We start from the raw sequence: 21,335 nt of genomic DNA on the forward strand, positions 1-21,335 counted from the left end.
AACACTTGAATACAGACATACTGTCAGTATGGAAATGCTTCTGTGCAGGTGTTAATCAAGTTAAATCCCAACAGCCAATCAGCAAGAAGTATAGAGGAAAGCTGCATGCCTATTGGTTGATGCCCTGCATTCCATTCTGATGACTCATGCCCAAACGTGGTAAACAAGGCAGACTAACACAGTAATACATTTGCTATAACACAGCCAAAAAACTCAAATAAAACCATTCTAAAAGCCTGTATCACAATAATTTAAAAAACGCCTAGGGGTATTTGCCCACTGTACCTCCATACCAAATTTCAGGACCTTAGGCCCTAAAATGAAGAAGCTGAATCCATTTAAAGATATGGCAGGAGGAGGAGGAGGAGGAGAAGGAGAAGGAGAAGAAACATCAGAAAAAGCAATATGGTTTCACCACACCACTTCGTGGTGTGGTGAACCCATAATAATGTCTAACACAATAGTGATTTCTACACACTTATAGGAGGAAAACGTCCATGGATGTACGACTTTGCTACCACATGATATTTTAGGGCGTGAGAATCTTATCTTTTGATATTCCTAAAGCTGGCAATCATCACTATGTATCTACAGTGCAGTGGGGTTACCTGAACCTGTGGTTGAATTTTTACACGTCTTGAAGATCTTGGTTAAATTTTTCTTGTTACGACAAAACATGCCTGGACATTTGTAAATTAAAGCTCAGGAATTTTTAGATTTCTTGCTGCATAACCAGGCCTCTAGCCAGCACCTGTTTTTCCATCAATTGCAGGAATTTTGCCTCACTGACGGTTGCGGCGTGTGACAGAATTTTTTTTAACCAATCCGTCAACCTTGATAGACAAAATTGACAAAATTCTTGGGCAAAAATATAAAAACATACAAAGGACCACTGTCAACCACTTTCAACCCCATGATCTGCCTCTCAAAATGATGGAAATTGCAAAATTCAAAATTTTTCCTAGACCCCCCATAGATTGCGGGCACTCTCTCCCCAGGTTCAATCATGAACCTGAGCTGACAGAAAAATTTTTGAGCTGGCTAGAGCCCTGTACGTAACTCCACATAAAAATGATGAAGCAGGATAGATTCTGTACCTTGAGAACGATGATTTTGCCGTTGTCTGACTGCATGTAGAGGGACCAGGAGACAGACATGTAGTTCTGGGCACGGCTCAGCAAGTCGCTGTAGATGTTCCGCACCATCATCATCGGGGTCAGGAAGTGGATCTTCTGGACTTCTTCATCACGCTGCAAAAAAGAGACAACAATTCTTACTTACAACTGTGAGCATACGGTTTACCTACAGTATCTAAATGTAGTGCATAGACATTGTAGGAAGGCATCGGTCGGCTACTATGCAAGTGACTGCAAGTTTCCTCCACTTCCCCTTGTTGTTAGCAAGGTCAGATAGCTGTGTTGGAAGGTTTTTGTAGAATACCCGGGTAAAACTGAATTTATTATGGAATCATTCACCAACTGAGTATTACCATTTTCTTGTTGTACTGAAACACAAATCTTGCTTATACGTGTTAGTTAAAATGGATTTAAAGGTAATATCAGATGCAGATTTGGCCTGTATCCAGTGAAAATAGAAACCTCTAACCATGCTTGCAATTACATCCCAAATTTCTCTATTACTAGTGTTAGAATTCACAAAGTCACTGCTGGAGCGGCTCCAAAATCCATGCGCTGATGCGGGCATATTTGCTTTCCACCAAAAGTGTACCATCGATTTTGTTCTACAATAATGGCATTTTACAGCGGAACTGCACCCCATTCACCCTGAAAATGCACCTTGCAGGTAATAACATAAATGCACATATGAGTACTTTGCTCCTTGGTCAAATACATGCTTGATATCTATTGACACACGGGAAACAAACTGCTTCCCCAAACCCAGCCTAATGCACTACCTGCACTCTACGTTCCCAGGAAATAATCTGGTTATCACTCGGAGGGATTTAGGTTTGATCTAGGAGGAGTGTGCCATGTTTATTCTGAATACAGCACTGGTGGTAGGGTCAGGCTGGATATCTTGGCTTTGTTTCAGCCACTCCTTATGGATATTGATGTGCATATAGCCTGTGGTGCTGCAGTTCCTGTTTTGACAAGATAAAGCCTAGTACTTTATCTTTCTCACCCAAGACAGCTCAGCTTTAATTGGACGTATTTTCTCCAGGTTTCATAAGGTGGTGAGTGAAAACAAAGGATTGGATGTGGAAGTGCAGGGCATCTCAGCACATGGGTTTAAAACTACACAAGAAGTGTTCATTTGGACGTTGTCATTCATAGACAATACAGCAGAAATAAATCATGGATGGTATTAATGATTTCAACACAATGTCAGAGTAAATGATAACAACAGGGCAATGTTGAGCACTGTTGTATGGTACAGATTTTTTTGGGGGGTGGGTATGAAACACGAGCAGGTATTGAGGCAAGTTATCAGTATCTGTCAATACTTCCACCGGGGTAGGCCATCCTATTATATTGGTGGTACCGGGGCAGCCCAGGACAGCCCAGGATATTACAGCACCACTCAGGTAGACAGGAGTCGAAGACAATCTAAGCCGCCCAAAGCCCTGCTGGCATCGCTAATGCAGCGCCCAATCCCCCAGTCTTTACCGAGCGGAGTCCGGGATGCCGCGTGCCAATTTCTCACTGCCCGCGGGTAAAGCTGCCCATAGTCTGTCTTTCAGAGAGCTGCGTGATGATATCATGTCTACTTGTAACAAGTCATTAAACCACGGACGCTCGGCGGGAGCGCAGGCATTATGCCGGCCCAACGCTTTTGTTAGGTATCACTTTCATATCAAACCACCCTGTAATTTGATCCCAAGGCAATTTTGCAGGGATCTATATGGATTGTGCAGGGTCCTGCCCCAAAGACATGGTCTACATACTAACACTGGGCAGGCTGTAAGGTCCTGTTCAATGACATCAACACAATGGAACAGCCATCCTTCAACACTGCCATCCTGAGTAGCCAAGTAGAAAGCTGGTATTCTATGTGGCCATATACATGTAACATGCAAGTGATTCTCTGCATATAACATCTTCTACCTGTTGTTCTGGTTGAAGATACCCTATAATGCAGGCTTTTCTGCACACGTATGATTTATTGTAAGATTCCGGTTTGTGACACTCATGGATTGTGGTACGCTTTCTTGGCACATCAATATGTAAAGGTAATATATCAAGGTATTGTCCGCATGTTCAACCTGTCTTTCTCACTAAAATCTTGTGGCCAATTCAAAAGAAAAATGTTGTTACATCTTATAAGTATATCAATTTTTCTAGGACTCTCTTCATTTTATTCTCAGGCCTTAGGTCACTCAATGAGTTGATGCAAGTAAGCTGAAAAAAGGATAAATAAATGTATGCAATCCAGGCAAAACTTAGCTTACACAGTACTAATAGGGACAGGAGTGTACATGTACAACACCAGAGACAGGCCTGAAAAACGTTGAACTTTAAAAACTTCACAGTCATTCCCTCCATACATAGACCTAATCAGACATGATGCTGATATTTAGCGTTGAATGTCAGCGAACAAGAAAGTCAACTTGTCGCTACATGAGGAGTATTGCTGTAATTGGAGGTGCGTAATAATCTGCTAGGTTCACACCTGACACCAATGTCACACCGCTGTAATCAGTGGACTGGAATAATCTGCTGACTGTACACCCGACACTAATGAAGTAACATTTGTGGTTTGTAATTACAGTTGGGAACAACATAGCTTTAATGAAAGCATCATGGTCGTCACACAATCATGAGAAAGACAACTTGCCATTTGGGCAATCATCGAAGGAAATTACCAAATGTTAAAGGTCACATTGACAAGAAGTGGTCTAATATGGGACATTAATCACTCGAATTCCACATGGATACAGGCAAAACTTCGGTAGATGAGTCATTGTTAGAGTTTTTGTGGCTTTCTACAGAGTTTTGATCAAATTTCCAGAATTAACATTCATGAAAAATGAAAATACATTTTCTACGATTGTTTAAGTCATTATCGAAGCTTACTAATCACATAATTATTCCTCTGCAGCGGAGGAACAAACTAAATTTTTTCCCCCTACAGAATATGCTCAACTCCCAACCCTCATCAACCTGGAGCGGTAATTACGACGCCTCATTCCCGCTGTAATTTGGATGTCCAGGGCAGCAGCTGGTGTAACTCCTATGGGATACCAAGCAAACTCCAGTGGGAGACCTTCCCAGGGAAGATGGATGCGGCCCACTTCCCCTCACCTCCCAGCCTTCTTCTGGAATCCAGTTTTCGATTTATGCCTGGTGAGGTCTATAAGGCATTAGAGATCCATCTTCCTTCTGTAAATATCACCTAAAAGTTGCTGAAGTTTTTATGTGTGGGGATACAGATTAGGTCTAACTTGACATGACACGGGCTGACATTTCTCAACTGCAGGAAATTACATTACCAGCAGTTTGGTGATAGGATCATATATTTTCTTGGGATTTATGTTCATGCTTTTCTGCTATTACTCAGCTTAGGGTAACCATCTCACTGCTCGGATTCATGTTCTATGTTTTTGAGCGCTGGGATATATCAGCAACAATATTCGACTTGACTTGATGCAATTACTACTGCATAAAAACATAACTAGTTCCGACATAATCAGATTGTCTCTTCATCATTGATATTATGCATCAAGTCACCATCTTATACTGCCTTGATTTTCTGAATATCAGAGAAGATTTTCCTAAAGACATCTTGACACATTCGCAAGGAGAAATGTCATAAAAGTCTGAGAATGATTAGAATTTTCCATCATTATCTCACATCAGGAACTCATCTTATATGACTATAATAGCAGTTCTGCTTTCTGAATTCAGAGGATAATTTATTGGACATGACTTAACACAATTACAACCTCAGCAAAACCACAAAAGTATGGAAATATCATTATACTTCACATCAGTGCCTATTGCATAAGTCTTTTGTTTTCTGACTATCAGGATAAACCTAATTTGACACCATTTAATACAATCACAAAAGCATGAAATCGATAAAGGCTGCAAACAAAGGAGGGCGCATCTGATTTATGAATATATATTCTCATCATTATTCCGGAGTGATGTCATGCATGAAATGATGGCAGAGTAAAAACACTGGCCAGTACCTAAAGTCTTTAAATGTCCTCATAAATAAAAGGTTAGTCTGAGATGAATTAAACATGGCCAACATAAATTCGTACGCCGTTATAATTGATGTCATCTATTATGTTATCGGACTGAAACATTACCGCGTGGAACGTGACTCTGACGACAGGTGGAGAAGTTATTACCGCTTTTAGAGGCCTCGTCGTTCAATCAAAATTTGCGGCAGCTTATTACTGTGCAAAGGGATATTGGGTTCATTTGATATCCCTCCTGAAAAATCCCAGACACTGCAAACTTGCGGTGCAAAGTTTCCTCGTTCCATCAAATTCAGGACAGCTTATTATGTTACAAAGGGATATTGAATTCAGTTCATATCTATGATTCGTATGAAAAAAAAATCTCAGAACACAGGAAAGACACAAAATTCTGTTGATCCATCAAAATTTGACAGCCTATTACTGTTAGAAGGGATATTTGGATCACTTTCATGTTTCATAATTTCTCAGAAAACAGGAAAAGAGTAGCAGAAAGTTTTGCCAGTCAATCACAATTTGTGGGAGTTCATTACTGAGTTCTGATACTGATACCTGCTCCACATATTCCCTAAACACGGGAAAAACATTTCGCTGCTCAACCAATATTTGCAGGAGCTTACACGCACTAACACAGGGATATTGAATTCACCTGATATCCTTATTAAAAATTCCCCCAACACAGGAAAACAGTATTGCAAAGTTTCGATTACAAACTTAGAGAGGTATGTTTTTCTGCCTATCGTGCAAGGCTTACATTCCAAGTGGAGTGATGCGTAAATGTGACACTAGCCAGGCCCAAATGGACAGTATTCATACTCTTTAGTGTTGTCTTAAATTGCAATGTATAACCTAACAACTAAAGGATTTAACAGTACGATTCTAGTTTAGGTACCTGAAAAAAAAACCTGTGCTTTTCATACGCCATTTATCAGTCAAAATATATTTGTGCACCTTTGTTTACATTTACATGCTGGATCAACCTAGCCTTCTATGTTACTATAAACAGTAAACAAAAACAAACAAACCTGTTGTTTTCTCTTCCGGGCGAAAGGCACCTGTGAGCGGCAGCCAATACTGCATCCATATCTGTCATCCACATGTCTGTAAGCCTCCATACATGCTGAAACACACAGAAATACAATCATGTATTTTTCCTCAGAAACACACAGAAAAACAGAAATACGTCTTTATCCTCAGAAACGCACAGATACCCACAGAAATACAATGTCTTTTTCTTTAGAAACACACAGAAATACATTGTCTTTTTCCTCAGAGTTAGAAACACACAAAATGCAACATCTTTTCCCCCAGAAACACACAGAGATACAATGTATTTCCTCGAAATACACAGAAATACGTAGCCTTTTTCTTCAGAGACACATAGAAATACAAATATACTGTCTTTTTCCTGAGAAACACATAAATAGAGGGTCTACAGTGTCTTTTTCCTCAGAACATAAACCTACACTCCAGGATTCATCATGTTGGCTGGTGATAACTGCACACACACTGCTGTTAAACAGATGTTAGAAGTAGAACACAAATTTGGCACGTCAGATATGCAGATCCAGTTGTTGGATGAATCAAAGTTTCTGTAAAAACAACTTGTATTCACAGACTGGCCTTAAATTAAATCTACTTGCCCATCAACATTGGCAAACAGCTGCAAACTCAATTTCAAACATTGTACCTACAAGAATACAGGTACCGGGGTACTTTTGTTTCCACAGCATAAGTAGATCTAGTCTGTGTATATATATTGTGAGTGAATAAGGGTCTTTCTTTGGCACAACTTTTTTTGGAAGGAATTGCAGTATTGTACGGATTCTACTGTTTTATCTTTTTTATTCCATTAGAAAATTATGTGAGTGTAGGGGTCTCCCAATAAATTCTGAGGGGAGAGGTGCTCCCTAATCGGTTGATGAAAAATCAGTGAATTTTCATGTAAATACTAAAGGAAAACCCTAAATTTGAACATTGTGGGAATGGTTCTAGGATTTTGGGAAGAGGGGGAGCACCTTTGCTCCATTGGTTGGGGAGAGCCCTAGAATGTTTCCCCTCTATATGATGAATGATGAAGAGGTATTTGTAAACTTTCAAATTTATCTAACTACAGGCTTCCCTGTCTGTCTCTAGTGAATCCAGTATACATGTAATGTATGATCAACTCTAAGTGCACCTGGATTTCCATTTCCCTTCCCCTGACAGCTACATGCATGTGCATACCTCGACTCCTGCTGGTATAATAATCAGGGGAGAGGGGAGGGTAGTTGTTTTAGTAATAACAGGCCCAGGTACCCAGTGTTTGTGATGTGCATGAAATGGACTTGATGACTGTTTTGTACAGTTTTAACTGGTCCCTGTGGGAGGCCACCTGCCTACAATGGACCCCCTGGTAGGAAATATACAGTGGCATCAGGCAGGAATTCTATGCATGGGGAGGGGGGCGCACACGGGTCAGACACCTTTCACATCCTGACCTGCCGCCATTAGTGGTTCTCCATCCATTCACCAGAGGAGTCACTCGTGGGTCAGGAACTCAAAAGGTTTATCTTGTAAGTTGGAAAAATGTATCAAACCGGGGAATCCATCAACCTGGCAATTGGGAGTGATAAAACACACTCGCTAAAATGATGCATTTTGGTCATATATGGCCCGTAAATATGCACAAACTTATCATAACTTATCCCATCAGTTGAGAATTCCTTCAACCTATCTAGATTTTGCTTGCCAAATCATTATATGATATATTTCATAGTAAGACCGAGAACTGAAGATATCAACTAAGGCTGATTTAATTTGCTTTTTGGCCTGTAATTTCTTTTTCCGACAACAACAAAGACAGGAATGCAGAGAGGCCTTTCGCTGCCATTACATGCAGAAATATGGATGCGGATATGAGTTATGTGCCATGTCTGTGATTTTCTGCACAGAGGGAGCCCTAAAATCCCCATTAAACACCACCCCAGGGGGGAGGGGGCAGGTCCAGGGCTGTCTACCTGGATTTCGGATCATACCACTGCTCCCAGCGGGGGGATAAGTTAATGCCTTCCCGGTACCAACATCACCACTGAGACGAAACTCTCTGCTGGGAAGTACATTATTTTGCGCAAACATGGTCCCGACATCAAAGTCCCCAGCTTATGTCTAACAGATTAGGAAGCTTTTTTGCAGGGATGCTTCCTGTGGGTAGGAAAGACGTGGCTTTACCAGAACTTGATGAGAACACCAGGTATAAGCTAGCAGTACTCTAAACAGTTATATTCAAGTTTCATTGGAACACAATCTGTATCTTTATCTGTATAGCTGGTATAACCCCCCCTTCGGCGTAACAGTAACACACCAGCTTTGCGGCAAGGCGGCAGCTGGCTACGTTATACCAAACGACGTATTACACCTAACCCTCGAACATCTAACTCTATACACCGTTTAAAGCTATGATTCATTGGTGAAACATTTTGTTTCCTGAAAGCTTTATCAAAACATTTTGTGCATTGTTTTCAGAGGACCACGTGACTTACCCGCATCACATGCATCCTTTGTTGCGTTCAGGTCTCGACTCTCCCCGATGAACTCCACGATAGAGAAAAGCCGGCAGCCACGTCTGCACGCGTACAGGTTCTCTTGCTGTAAAACACAGGACAACGGGAGTGAGTTAATGCTGAACTTGTACACAGAAATTTAAGTCAATGTCACAACTACTTATCAAAGTAAATCAATATTTTCATTCCCAGATCAACAGTACATATGACTTGGTATGGTACAGAAAAATGCAGTGAAGATGATGAAGACAGAAAAATGGGTAAGTTCAGTACTTTCGATAGGATCATTTTTTTTTGCGACAAAATCTCAGATTCATACTTTAATGTTGTAAGTAGAGGCTTCTAAAAATGTCACTTTTTCTATACACCATATAAGAGCTTTCACTACACAACCACAATTGTGGAATGAGGTGGAAAGACAACAGCTTTAGAGATACTCAGCCTATTTGAACTTTGTATACTGGTGATCAAAGACCACCCAACCAGTGTTTGTATTTCTTGATTGCTATTTTGCTTGCTATTATATTTTGCTCTTTCTTCTCATAATCCTGACTTGGCAGCTGTTATACAAGTTGAACATCAGCACTTCTTTTGGTACATTCATCCACACATTCCCCAGACATAGGAGGCAAATCTTTTCCGCCTTTTTCAAACCCCAACCTTGGAAGAGAGGGAAATACAGATTATCACTGATGTAGGTCTGTTTGGACATGCAGATGTGCTGGGCTTGTAGAGAGAATAGCATACTCTTCAGTGGATCCCGTCCACAATAACCCGGAAAGACCATTTTGCTCAGACAATGCCGCCATGAATCTCAAGTGAGGAGGGGCAACACTTGTCACTGGGAACAACAGGCTAGCCCCCCTCCCATACTAGCCGACAATGGTCAACCCTTCCTATTCACACGCAGTATACAGGAGCAATAGCACCGAAAATTGACTGTCTATCATGTAAAGCGGCCGCCATTCTCTTAATACACTCGGCACTGATACAGTCCCAGCCCACCCTGAAAGTTCGTGTGCATTTGGCACTATCTGCCCCTGCCACACACACACGACAGGTCAGCCAATGTCGTACAAGGTCAAAAGCTAACGAGAGTGTTTAGCATTAAAGTAGCCAAGCTTACTTTTTGGTGACAGCAAAGATTTTCTTACAGGCCATTAGTGAAAACTTGCTGGTGCTCAATCATAGCTACCCACTGGTAATGGTGTAATGTGGCTACTGTATACCTTTCCTCTTTGCACGCAAGAGACATGTTCGTGGGCATGTTTCTAAACAGTGTCTGAAACAGGTAAGGGTCTTAGTATGACTGCAGCATTAACTAATGCTTTGAAAGGCTAATGACGTTATGTATACTGTACGGAACTGTTGTCTCAGATATAAAGAAGACATCAACACAACTTAGCCCTGTATAATGAAGAGGCATATCTCACAGTTTATAGTTTACACTCTGTCAGAGGATTTCAACATAAACAACTGTCTGCGAGGCGTCCGAACATCTTCCCCTCTGTTGATGCTACATGTTCTAGGAAATGTGAGAGCGATAAATAAACTGAAACTAAAGAAGAACCAGTACTACAGTGCAAGTGGATGTCTTTGTAAATATCAAGCTTGTTGAAGAAAGATATCTCAAACAAATCTTCCTTGTATAAAAGTGTAGACCGACCAGAGGAAGCGGATATTTAAGAAACACAGACTTGAAGAAAGGTCACCTAAAACAATCTTCACTGGAGACTTAAGTGGTCTGTGTGTATAAATGTGGCAGAGATGTTTATAGGCTTGAGCAGTAACATAAAGAAGAGCCCCAGGTTTCGGCACACTTGCAAGTTTGGGAAGTTTTGCTTCACTTCTCTCAGTGACAGAGATAAAGCCAACACTCCAAAACCTAGAATTGTTGCTAATTGACAATTGAAGGAAAAAAATCCTCTACGCCATAACCAGCTTATTCATGTTTTAATATCAAAACAATGTCTTGACAAGCGCAGAAATCTTATCCAGGAAGATACAGTTCTTGAACACTGTTGTTATACTTGTCACTAGATCTATCTTGTCTCACAGCTATCTAAACTTCTCATGTAATAACTGCATGCATGTATCCCCAGCCTACTTATTTTCCAACCGAACAAGAATACATAAAGCTTTTAAGCTCTTTCCATTCAGCCTGAAATACCCGCCTTAAATCTCTGACTTTGCTGCTATTCAGGTTGCCCTTTTACAGGAAAGACGGAATCCCCACAGAATACTAACTAGCTCTTGCTTTGGAGTTGACGAATTATCTCTTTGTGTTAGGAGACTGTGGGGGAGGGGGTACTGGAGGCCAGGTAGAACAATTACAGCATTAACCTTCTCCCTGTTGCCTAATCTTACAACAAATGCAAATTTGGTACCAAACTGCTACCTCAGTAGGAGAAGGTTAACCATGGGTAATGAGAATTGGAATTAGATACCTGGTTTATAGGAAGTCTGTGAAAAATTACAGGTAAACACACAGGTGAATGGCTTACAGGTGAGTGGCTACGGGGAGACATACCGCAGCACCCACAGGTGAGTCAACTATGGGTAAACACCAGGCTTACAGGTAAGTGCACTTTGTGTAAACATGGCGACTTTGCAGGAGGCATGCAGACAGCCTTCACACAGTCGCTCTTGTTACACTTAATCCTGACTTAGTTCTGCCAGCTCAACCTTTTCTGGGACAAACCCACAACAAGAAGGGTAAGGCATACATGAGTTGGCTCTTAACCCACATTACAGAAACACAGATAACAACTTTGGGAGACTAAAGCCTGACATACAAATGTACTGTTTACAAAATTTACGGCTGTACAGAACAAAATGTCCACTTGTAACACCTGAAGATTTAAAACTTAAAAGAAACTCCTAAATTTTACTGTAACTTGTAAGTACTTTGGCAACTGGTTCTTAATTGAAGTGTCTATAATTCACCAAACCTAATTAGTGTCCTTTCCCCTTCCCTTTTTGTCTGAGAAGGGGTCCAAATGAGAGAGACCTGACAGGAACAACCTCCCCTTACTGATTATCTCCTGTTAATTACAGGTACCAGGGAAGCCTGTCACTCAGGTAAGATAAACAAACAAGCACAGGTTATGTGTTCCCATGTGCAGCAGCCTGAGGCCTGTAAACTGTTCGCCCGGATCTAGAGTTTCATCCAGTCTAACATAAATAAACCTACACTCTTGTGCACACTGCATTGGTGCTGTAATAATACTGTTTGCAACATGAGGAATTTTCTGAAGCAGGAACAGAATGGCAAGGCCGATACTTGATGACTGTAGCATTTTGTATCTTTTCTGTATCTTTCATACAACACGTACTGAGGTAGTGAATGCATTTCAAAATGGTCAGTATTGCCTGGAGAACCATCTCGCATCCCTGCTGACTTTTAATGTAGTAAGTACAAAGTTGGATGCAGGGAAAGTATACTTTTTTCCACTGCTCAGCACTTTGCATTAGATTTTAAAAGATATAGTTGATAATACAGCAAAGTTGAAGTATGTGCAAAGAATGTGAGTCTGCTACTCTCAGCCACATGATAAAAAAATTCCCCCAGGATGCATTGCTCCTGAAAACTAAGTCTAAAGCTTTAGGCAAAGGTTCACGCAAATCTGACAAAATCTACACTTCTCTCTGTACTTAAGACTAGATCATGGAAATCCACTGTGAAAATGTACTTTGCAGCAGCTTGGGGCCATGAGATGATTTAGAAGATTTCAGTGCTGTCCCAAGAGTCTGCTGACTCCAGGCTACGATTGAGGTTTCAGGCATCTGTGTCTCCAGGCTAACCAGCAGACCTGGGATTATGATGGACCGACAAATCAGCTTGGCTGGAAGCCACCTTATCCTATCATTGGTTTCATCTGTTTTGTCTCCAACAATTGTCCCCACTCCCATCCAATCCATCAGATTTGACTAAAGAGGTATTCCAGACAAATGCCTGTAGCTTGGGGCTAGAAAATCCACCCAAAGCAGCTTGGAAAGATGGTAGAAGCTTTGGATCAGCTCTCAATTGGTGTGTTTGTATATCCTGGTGGATCCATCTGTCAGCATCCCTCCTCCTAACACCTGGGAGAGGAGATAACAGCTGTCTGCACTCCCTGACAACTGGCATCCTCACAACAGCAAAGCAGATGTTAGAAAGGATGATCAAAACATTCTCAAACTGTGCCCTGTTTTTTTTTTTACATTAGAGTGACATTATTTACACACAACCCTTGTAATTGAAATAATCCAGATGAAGGCGACAATGGTCCTTGAAAATTTGATCTCTGTGTCATCTTCGTGTTGAAATAAAGTTCAATATTTTAGTATTTTTACAAAAAATTGCTATGATCTTTCCTCACATAATCTGCTGAGAGAGAAATTTATTCCTGCTTCCAACTAGACTGGTTAACAGTGGTTCTGCACAAGCAGCTTACTTATATTCCGTATCAACCAAAACTCAATCTTTGTCACACAGTGCTCCAAAGATGACCAAAAAACAGCATATCTATTTGGGTATGCGTATACTAAAAACATGAATCATATTTGTATGTTGAATGCTTGATGGAAGACTTGAAAGAGTGCCTATCACTTGGGTGACCTGTACACCATAAGCCACACTTGCACTACAGTCTGCCGTACTGAACCTGGCCTGTCCAAGTTGTTTCCTGTTTGCCCACCACTACAGAGTGCAGACTCTGTATACATGTAACTCAGGGCGGATAGAAAAACACAAAGGGTCGAAAACCTTTCCCAGCCAGCCAGAACAAGACTGGAAATCCCCACATCTGTAGGTCAGATGGGAGCACAGATACAAACTTATGGGTTAACCTGGTGAGTGACAAGGAAGATGGGACCAGAGATAGGACTATCATGGTGGTACAGTGTTGAACTAGCCTAGATACCAGACTATTTCCAGGGCCAGCTCTTGAGCTCTTGGGCTAGACATAGGTCTCAGACATAGGACTATGGTATAACATCCTTGGAGGCATGTTGGCCCTAGACTAGAGCTGAAGAGATGACCTAAGAAATGAGGAAGTCTGATGTAATATGATACGTGATTGGTGATCCTATCTTGTGACATGTCATCTGATAGGTGCATGTCTCAGCCACTAATGAATGGCCTGAAGCTGACAGTTCCTGAAGATAATTAGAAAACTAACCTGTACTTTAATGGAGGCAATTAACCCGGCCATTATTGCATCATACCGGACACTGCGCTAACAATTATTTCTGCGTCCACCCACCGGAAAATTGCATGGGGGTGAACTGACAACCAAAGAACATCCCTATAACTACCACCATAACACAATCATACCTATCGGCTAACAGACAGTTACAATGAGGAATGACACAATGCAATAATCAGTTCTAGAATCATGTTATGTCATGAAAATTGTTCCTGTGATAATTTTCTCTCAGAAATTCCTGAATAGTTTCCTTTTTGTTTCAGATGCGGCAGTTGTTGATATCGGATAACAGTTTGGAGAGGTACAAAGGCATGTCTTTGTCTGACATTACCTCATGATTACCACAGGATGCACCCTGGGTAATCCCATGATGCCGCCTACCTGATCCTCCCCTGTCACAACAGATAAGATAATAGAGATGAAACAGAGATAACATCAGCTGACAGCAGAGACCCTTATCTCCTTACTTCCTGCTGTCTGACTCACCAATTTTCCTGGTCAAGATTCCAAATTTTAATGACCATTTCTTTTATTTCAGGTATCCCTGGCATGTTATGATTTACGAATGAAATGAGAAAAAGAGGCCTCAAAATTATCTTTTACATCCAGGACTCAAATTTACCAGTGTTAATATAAATTACACCTCATAGCAATTTGCATGCATCGATGTAAAGACAAATAAAGAAATTAATGTTGTATTTCTTCACCAACCACACCTGTAATTCATAAGTATTGTAGTAATTTGTACAAACTATAATGTGTTTGCTATACAAAACCAATAGAATACCAAGGGTTAGACATCATTCTGTGTCGCAGATTCCGTGATAGCATCTTTTGATCCCCCACTTCGTTTAATGTCATCTTCCCTTCACCATTGAACAACCTCAACTGTCATGAATCTATCACCCAGCTTTGATGTTTTTCCCTGGAGTTGTCATTCTTACCAGCCCATCATTCCACCAGAGACCAGCGTGCGTCAACAGCCTACATCATACAGTACATGACAAGAAACCTTCCTCCATTAGACCTTATCCCCAACTGTCCTTACAACATGGACCCCGCCCTGTCATGGAACCCAGCAACACCATTACCTGTGGTTTTACCTGATTAACTATTCATGTACCTGTGCCCCAGGTGAGTGGTTACACAGGTGTATTGTGGGAATACTGTGAACTTGGGGCAACCTAAGCTGAGTGCATGAGCTAAGCTATGCAGTATCAGTAAGGCCTAGGAAAAATATGTTGTGTTTCCTGTTTCAGTCCTGAAAAAAATTAGTCGGTAGGTAAGGATTTTTAAAAAAGACTTTGGCAATCGCTAGTGATCCAATTTGTACAATACTGTTTAAAAAGTAAAACTTGCGTGAGGACAAAAATTTATGTCCCTTGCAGGGGTCCACAAAAAAAAGTCTAGGGTCTGCAGTTTTCTCTAGGGTCAGTCGGGAAACGGGAAATACAACATGTTTTTTCTAGGCCTAAATATCATGTGCAGCACATATATATATACCAAAGAATAAGCGAATGAATGGTCTACGAATGAATAATCAGTCAATGGATTGAGTCTAGGAGCAACTGGATTAAATATTTACTATAAAGATATGAGTACAATAGACAACTGAAACATATATCCTCTGGTCTAAGATATGGCAGCTATGCAGATAAACTTTATATCATTATCAATCTGACAATACCCGTATGATCTGGTGTTTGTGTGTTCATGGTAATACAAAACTCAGCGGTGCAAAAAATCCCCCAGTCAGCTCCTCACGGTAATCCCTGTTTTACCAATCTGATCAAGGTCTGCCCTAATCCAATCCTTCTTAGTGGATTTAATCAGCTTAGCTCCTACTCATCCTGAATGAGCACACAATAAGAAAGCTGTCTGGTCTTCCTGTCTGTGCCTCCTGTGCTGTTTGTCCTGGGATTTGTTGTCTGCGCAGGGCTGGAAATACTAGGTGCATGTACACCTTAGAGCACCCAAATTTGGAGCTGTGCAACCAATTTTTTTCTGTGGGTGCACTGGTGCGCCCAAATATTTTGGTAGGTATTTTTGTACATATTAAATACATACAGGATATTCTTGGCATCTAAGTATCAGAAAAATAATAAAAATCTTTGTTGTAGTACTTGTGTAAGATTTTGAAGTTAGCTCCACTTTCAGATTCAAGCTTAGAAGAGGAGCAGTAAGATTTGTAATTAGGTCTTGTTTTATATGGTGCACCCAAAAAATTTTTTGTGCCCCTAATCTTTTTGTGTGGGTGCACCAGTGCACCTATTCCTAAAAATGAATATCGAGCCCTGCTGTGCTCTCATGCAGTGTGCACTTCTACCCAGGGACCCAGAGTCGCCTGAGTTTCGGCAGTATTGCTCGCCCAGCTGTCTGTTATCTGAGGCTACACCAACCGCCAAGCACTGCCCTTTCCTGCCCTGAAACCCACAGGGAAATTTGGAAATTTCTATAGCAGAGTTTGTCCTTGCATGAGTAGAAATTGAATCCCTCTTCCCTTCATACCATAGATTAGCACATATAGGCTGACGGTGAGTGATATGTAGACCCAGGAGTCACCAGCAAAATGGGTAGCTACTTTTTTAAGCAACTGTGAATTAATGAAAAATTTTACATGGGGCATATCTACAGAAACCCAAAAATTATAGACAAATGTACAGGAAACCTCTACCCAGCAGCTAGGTTTAGGCAGCCCAGGGAAACTTACTGAAATGTCTTTTGTCATTTTGACATTTGCATTTTTGCCAGACTAAAGAATGGGATTCAACAGAATATGCTGGACACGACATAGTACTTGAGGGGAGGCTGGTGGTATGAATCACTATGATATACTGTACAGTTGCTGGGACGTTGTTCTTCTTGGCACTGAAGCATTCCCCATAAACTTTGCCGAAAACCATTTGCTAGAATTACTGGGTATCTTGTACCATTGTGTCATAAATTCCTTGTTAACTTTGACAGCGAAGCTAAATGGAAGCCAACTCTGTGGAACCTATGAAATTGATTTCAAGGTTTCCTACCCAGCAGAAATGTGACCAGTCCATCTGCTATGAGCCATATGGAACACAACAAAAGACCCAAAACTGCAAAGTCGTTTCCTTTCAAAGCCTACAAGCGAGGATTTATTCCAGCCAAGTGTATTATACGTCAACCATGCAGAAATTGGTCTGTGCTTCAGGAGCCCTTGAAAAGTTCCACCTGGAAAAATCAATACTGTTTATGGTGCTTCTAGCAAGTATCAAATTACATGTTAGTAGCTGCTTGGGGGTAAAAAGATTCAAACCTCTCCACTACCATGGATGGAAGAAAGATAAAGCTTGAGATAAAGGCAGGCACTTTTTTCATTTCCGTGGCACCAATGCTCCTAGCTCAACTTCCTTTTCATTCTCAAACTTGAGTCAAAGCCTTTGTCATATGTAGAAGTGGAAGTCAGTAAGAGCCAGCCATCAAGAATGTTTCAAATTGTACGGTCTTTTCAAGGAGATTTCACTAAAAATTAAATTTGTGACTGTCTGCTGACCACAGTCAACCTCCAGTACAGCAGACAGAGCTGGATTATTTCACCTCACGAAGTTCTCCCTATAAATGTCACAGCTTTTGTGTAAGTATTTTTAAACTCTGGGCTTTTGTTCACCAGCCCAGACTGCCAGATGTAGCCTATAAAGTAGATCAGAGAGGGAAAAGGAAAAAAAAAGACTGAAAGCGGGGCCTAAGGGCATCTCCGTAAAGATCCCAGGCTCCCCGCTGAGCCAAACACCAACTGTATCCCTGGTAACAAAAGAACGCTCAATAAAGGGTCGGGTGAAAGAGTGGAAATTCACACTTCCACAAAGGGTTAGCAGATGGTTCTGTCTTGTTTTGGCGGGAGAAAGTGTCGGGGAATAAAAGGCGGGTAAAGAACCGTTACCGCTCCATGCTGGGAACAAAATCCTCACCTGTAAGGTTAGGACTTCACTAACATCGATCAACTACAAACATGTGCAAAGAGTCCTTGGATACATCAAGAACGCAATTAACCAAATATTGTTGCACAACGAAAATTCACCTGAAAATTTTAGACTCTGAACTGTTGACAGAACTTTTCAGTCATGATGAAAAGAAACATTCAAGTTTATAACTTATCCCCTTGTGTTCCTGCTTAGATAGATCAGTGGTAGAAATACATTTTTTCTGTGTTCTGCAATATCGCAGACTGTCAAAATCTTGTTCTGGAAATACTTTCTGCAAATGCACAATTAAAAGTCCGGATCTAAACCCATGGCATATGTAGAATTGCATGTTAGCAAACATTTACACGTAATTTGAAAATTATAAAGTCAGTAGTAAACACAAAAGCTCTTAAACACCATTGAACCCCGAGCCTGATTTTTTTCAGTCTGCGAAATTGCAGGTTGCTTAAGTTTTATTCTGCAATGTTGAAAATGTCTCTGCAAAATGCAGATGGGTATTTCCAACACCGTAGATGCATTGTACAATTGAGATTCGAGACCTAGACAAACTAAACTTTTGGACTATGACAGAAACTTTTCATGCTCTTCTCGCTATATTATTCATAGCAGTGTGCCCTGTTCAGGATGTGTGACCAGTAGAGAATGTCAGCCTTGATGAATGCTGCTGTTTGCACCTGTGTCCCTGTACCAAGAATTTCCTTTTCCCCCCACTTATCAATCAACCAACCTTCACGCCAGGTAGATGCTATCACAGAGAGGTGAGAGACAAAAATAGTACGCAGCATGCAGGACTTAAGTCAGAGTGCTAACCTCCTAGTGGTATTCCCCGGGCAACGGCTACAGCAATGACCCTGGGTTGCGATACCATCGGGAGCAATGTGGGAACCCTCAGGCTTGTCCTGTAAGGTCCTCCTTGCTCCTGGCAGGTTTAACCATGGTGGGACGGTTCCCAGGGGAGCTGCTGCTGGCTAATAGCACCTGCACCGCCTGTTCCCACAGGGCGGTATAAAAGTAGTGAGGGTTGGACGAGGGGCCAGCGCCCCCTCTCTGTAAAAACTCAATTGCTACGGAAACAGCAAGTATTCCACAATGTACCAGATCTAGGTCGGAGAATCGGCGCCTGCCCCTGGCAAACATGACGGACTTGAGTCAAAGCCCACGGGAGGCCCAAGTCTTGAAAAGCACCGTGATCTCGGCCACAACAAGAACATCCATAGCCACATGGAATGTTAGGACTTTATTCCAATGCGGCAAGTTAAACCAACTATTGAGAGAATTTGACAATTATGAATTGTGTATCCTGGGATTAAGCGAAGTAAGGTGGACTGGAAGTGGTAAGCTGATGAACGAAGGGAAAACAGTACTCTACTCTGGTCATGATAAACACCATGTCTATGGCGTTGGATTTGTCCTAGATAAAGAAGCGGAGAAAGCACTCCTTGGATGGAAACCAGCAAGTGACCGCATTATTACAGCCAGATTCCAATCCAGACACACAAAGACAACAATCATACAAGTATATGCACCAACAGAAGATTCAGACGATAATGATAAGGATAACTTTTATGACCAATTGCAAGATGTGTTGAATGATATCCCAAACCATGATGTCAAGATTCTCATGGGAGACTTCAATGCAAAAATAGGTGCACAAAGAGCAGGCCTGGAGAGCACTGTAGGTCCACATGGATCAGCAAAGAAAACAAACGATAATGGAGAACGTCTACTGTCCTTCTGCAGTGAGAATGGGTTGTGTGTGGGGAACACATTCTTCAAACATAAAAATATTCACAAAAAAACATGGCGATCCCCAGATGGAAAAACAACAAATGAAATTGACTATATCTGTATTAGTAAACGATGGCAAAGTGCTATCCAGGATGTGCGCAGCTTCAGAGGGGCTGATGTAGGCTCAGATCATTACCTGGTAAGGGCAAAGATAAAGTTGAAATTGAAAAAGATCAAGAAACAGAACACAACAAAACCATTTGATATTGACAAACTCAGTAAAGATGAGATATGTCAAGAATTTACCCTGGAAGTTAACAACCGCTTCCAAGCCCTAGAAGACAAAGACGAACCAGAAACACAATGGAAAGACCTACATGAAACAATTACACAAGCTGCGAAGGTTGTTATTGGAAGGAAAAGAGGAACAAAGAAAGAGAGCTGGATTACACCAGACACATGGAAACTCATTGATACTAGAAGGGAAATTAAGAAAAAGAGAGATAGTGCAAAGACACAGGGAGAGCAAAACAAAAGGAATAAAGAGTACAGGAAGATAGACAAAGAGGTAAAGAAACACTGTAAAATAGACAAAAACACCTGGCTAGAGAACAAAGCCACAGAAGCACAAAAGGCAGCTGACAGAAACGATACAAGAACACTCTACAGGATTGCCAGAGACCTCAGTGGTTCCAACAGTGGCACTGGAGTCCCCATAAAGGACAAGAATGGAAAAACCCTACTGTCAGAGGAAGAACAGAACCAGCGTTGGGCAGAACACTTCAAAGAGACACTAAACCAACCTGAACCACAGGAGGTGTACACCTTCCCAGATGTTGACGGAAACGAGTTGGATGTAGATTGTGACAACATCACAGAAGATGAGGTTGCAAATGCAATCAAAAACCCGAAGAATCATAAAGCTGCAGGAATAGACCAGATCTCAGCTGAACTCCTCAAGAAAGGGGGGGATATCATGCTGAAGAAACTCACCAAGCTTTGCAACACATGTTGGGAATTAGGAAAGACACCCCTTGATTGGAGAAAAGGCGCCATAGTGAAGTTACCTAAAAAGGGTCGACCTAAGCGACTGTGGAAATTGGAGAGGGATCACCTTACTTTCAATACCAGGAAAGGTATTCTGTTCTGTATTGTTAAATAGACTAAGAAAGGCAGTAGATAAAGAACTCAGAGAGGAACAAGCCGGCTTTCGACCCAGCAGATCCTGCATGGACCAGATACTTACCTTGCGCAACATCATTGAACAGAGTATTGAATTCCAGAAGCCTGTATGGATAAATTTCATCGATTTTAAAAAAAGCATTCGATAGTGTACATAGAGACTCGATCTGGAAAATACTTAAGGTGTATGGTGTTCCTGGAAAAATTCATACAAGCCTTTAAAAAGCCTGTACGAGGGATCCACCTGTTGTGTAAAGGTAGACGCAGGGTACACCGACAGCTTTGACATCGTCACCGGAGTGCGACAAGGATGCGTCTTATCTCCCCTACTGTTCACTGTCACCATAGACTTTGTAATGCGCAGGGCAATGGGTAGAAGTGACTTTGGTATACCCTGGGAGGGAGACAGACGCCTCACGGATCTAGACTTCGCCGATGACATTGCTTTGACAGCAGAGTCTCAGCTGACTCTTCAGGACATGACAACATCAGCAGAAACAGAAGCGGGGAAAGTAGGTCTAAGGATCAGCTGCCAGAAGACCAAAGTTATGCAGGTGGGAGATCAACAAACGAA

General features: G+C 41.5%; 1 protein-coding gene across 1 annotated transcript in view; it reads right to left on the reverse strand.

The window, feature by feature from the left end:
- The window catches only part of LOC109486146 (transmembrane protein 59-like), a 40,481-nt gene that overhangs the window by 5,702 nt on the left and 13,444 nt on the right, over positions 1-21,335 (reverse strand). Inside the window, exons 2-4 of the mRNA XM_019789851.1 lie at positions 8,689-8,794; positions 6,193-6,287; positions 1,098-1,250 (exon numbers count right to left, since the gene is read on the reverse strand). Coding sequence (XP_019645410.1) covers positions 1,098-1,250; positions 6,193-6,287; positions 8,689-8,794 — 354 coding nt within the window. The remainder of the gene's footprint in view (positions 1-1,097; positions 1,251-6,192; positions 6,288-8,688; positions 8,795-21,335) is intronic.

The sequence above is a fragment of the Branchiostoma belcheri genome, unplaced genomic scaffold, assembly GCF_001625305.1.
Source record: "Branchiostoma belcheri isolate BF01 breed outbred unplaced genomic scaffold, Haploidv18h27 scaffold8, whole genome shotgun sequence".
Classification (NCBI taxonomy): Eukaryota; Metazoa; Chordata; class Leptocardii; order Amphioxiformes; family Branchiostomatidae; genus Branchiostoma; species Branchiostoma belcheri.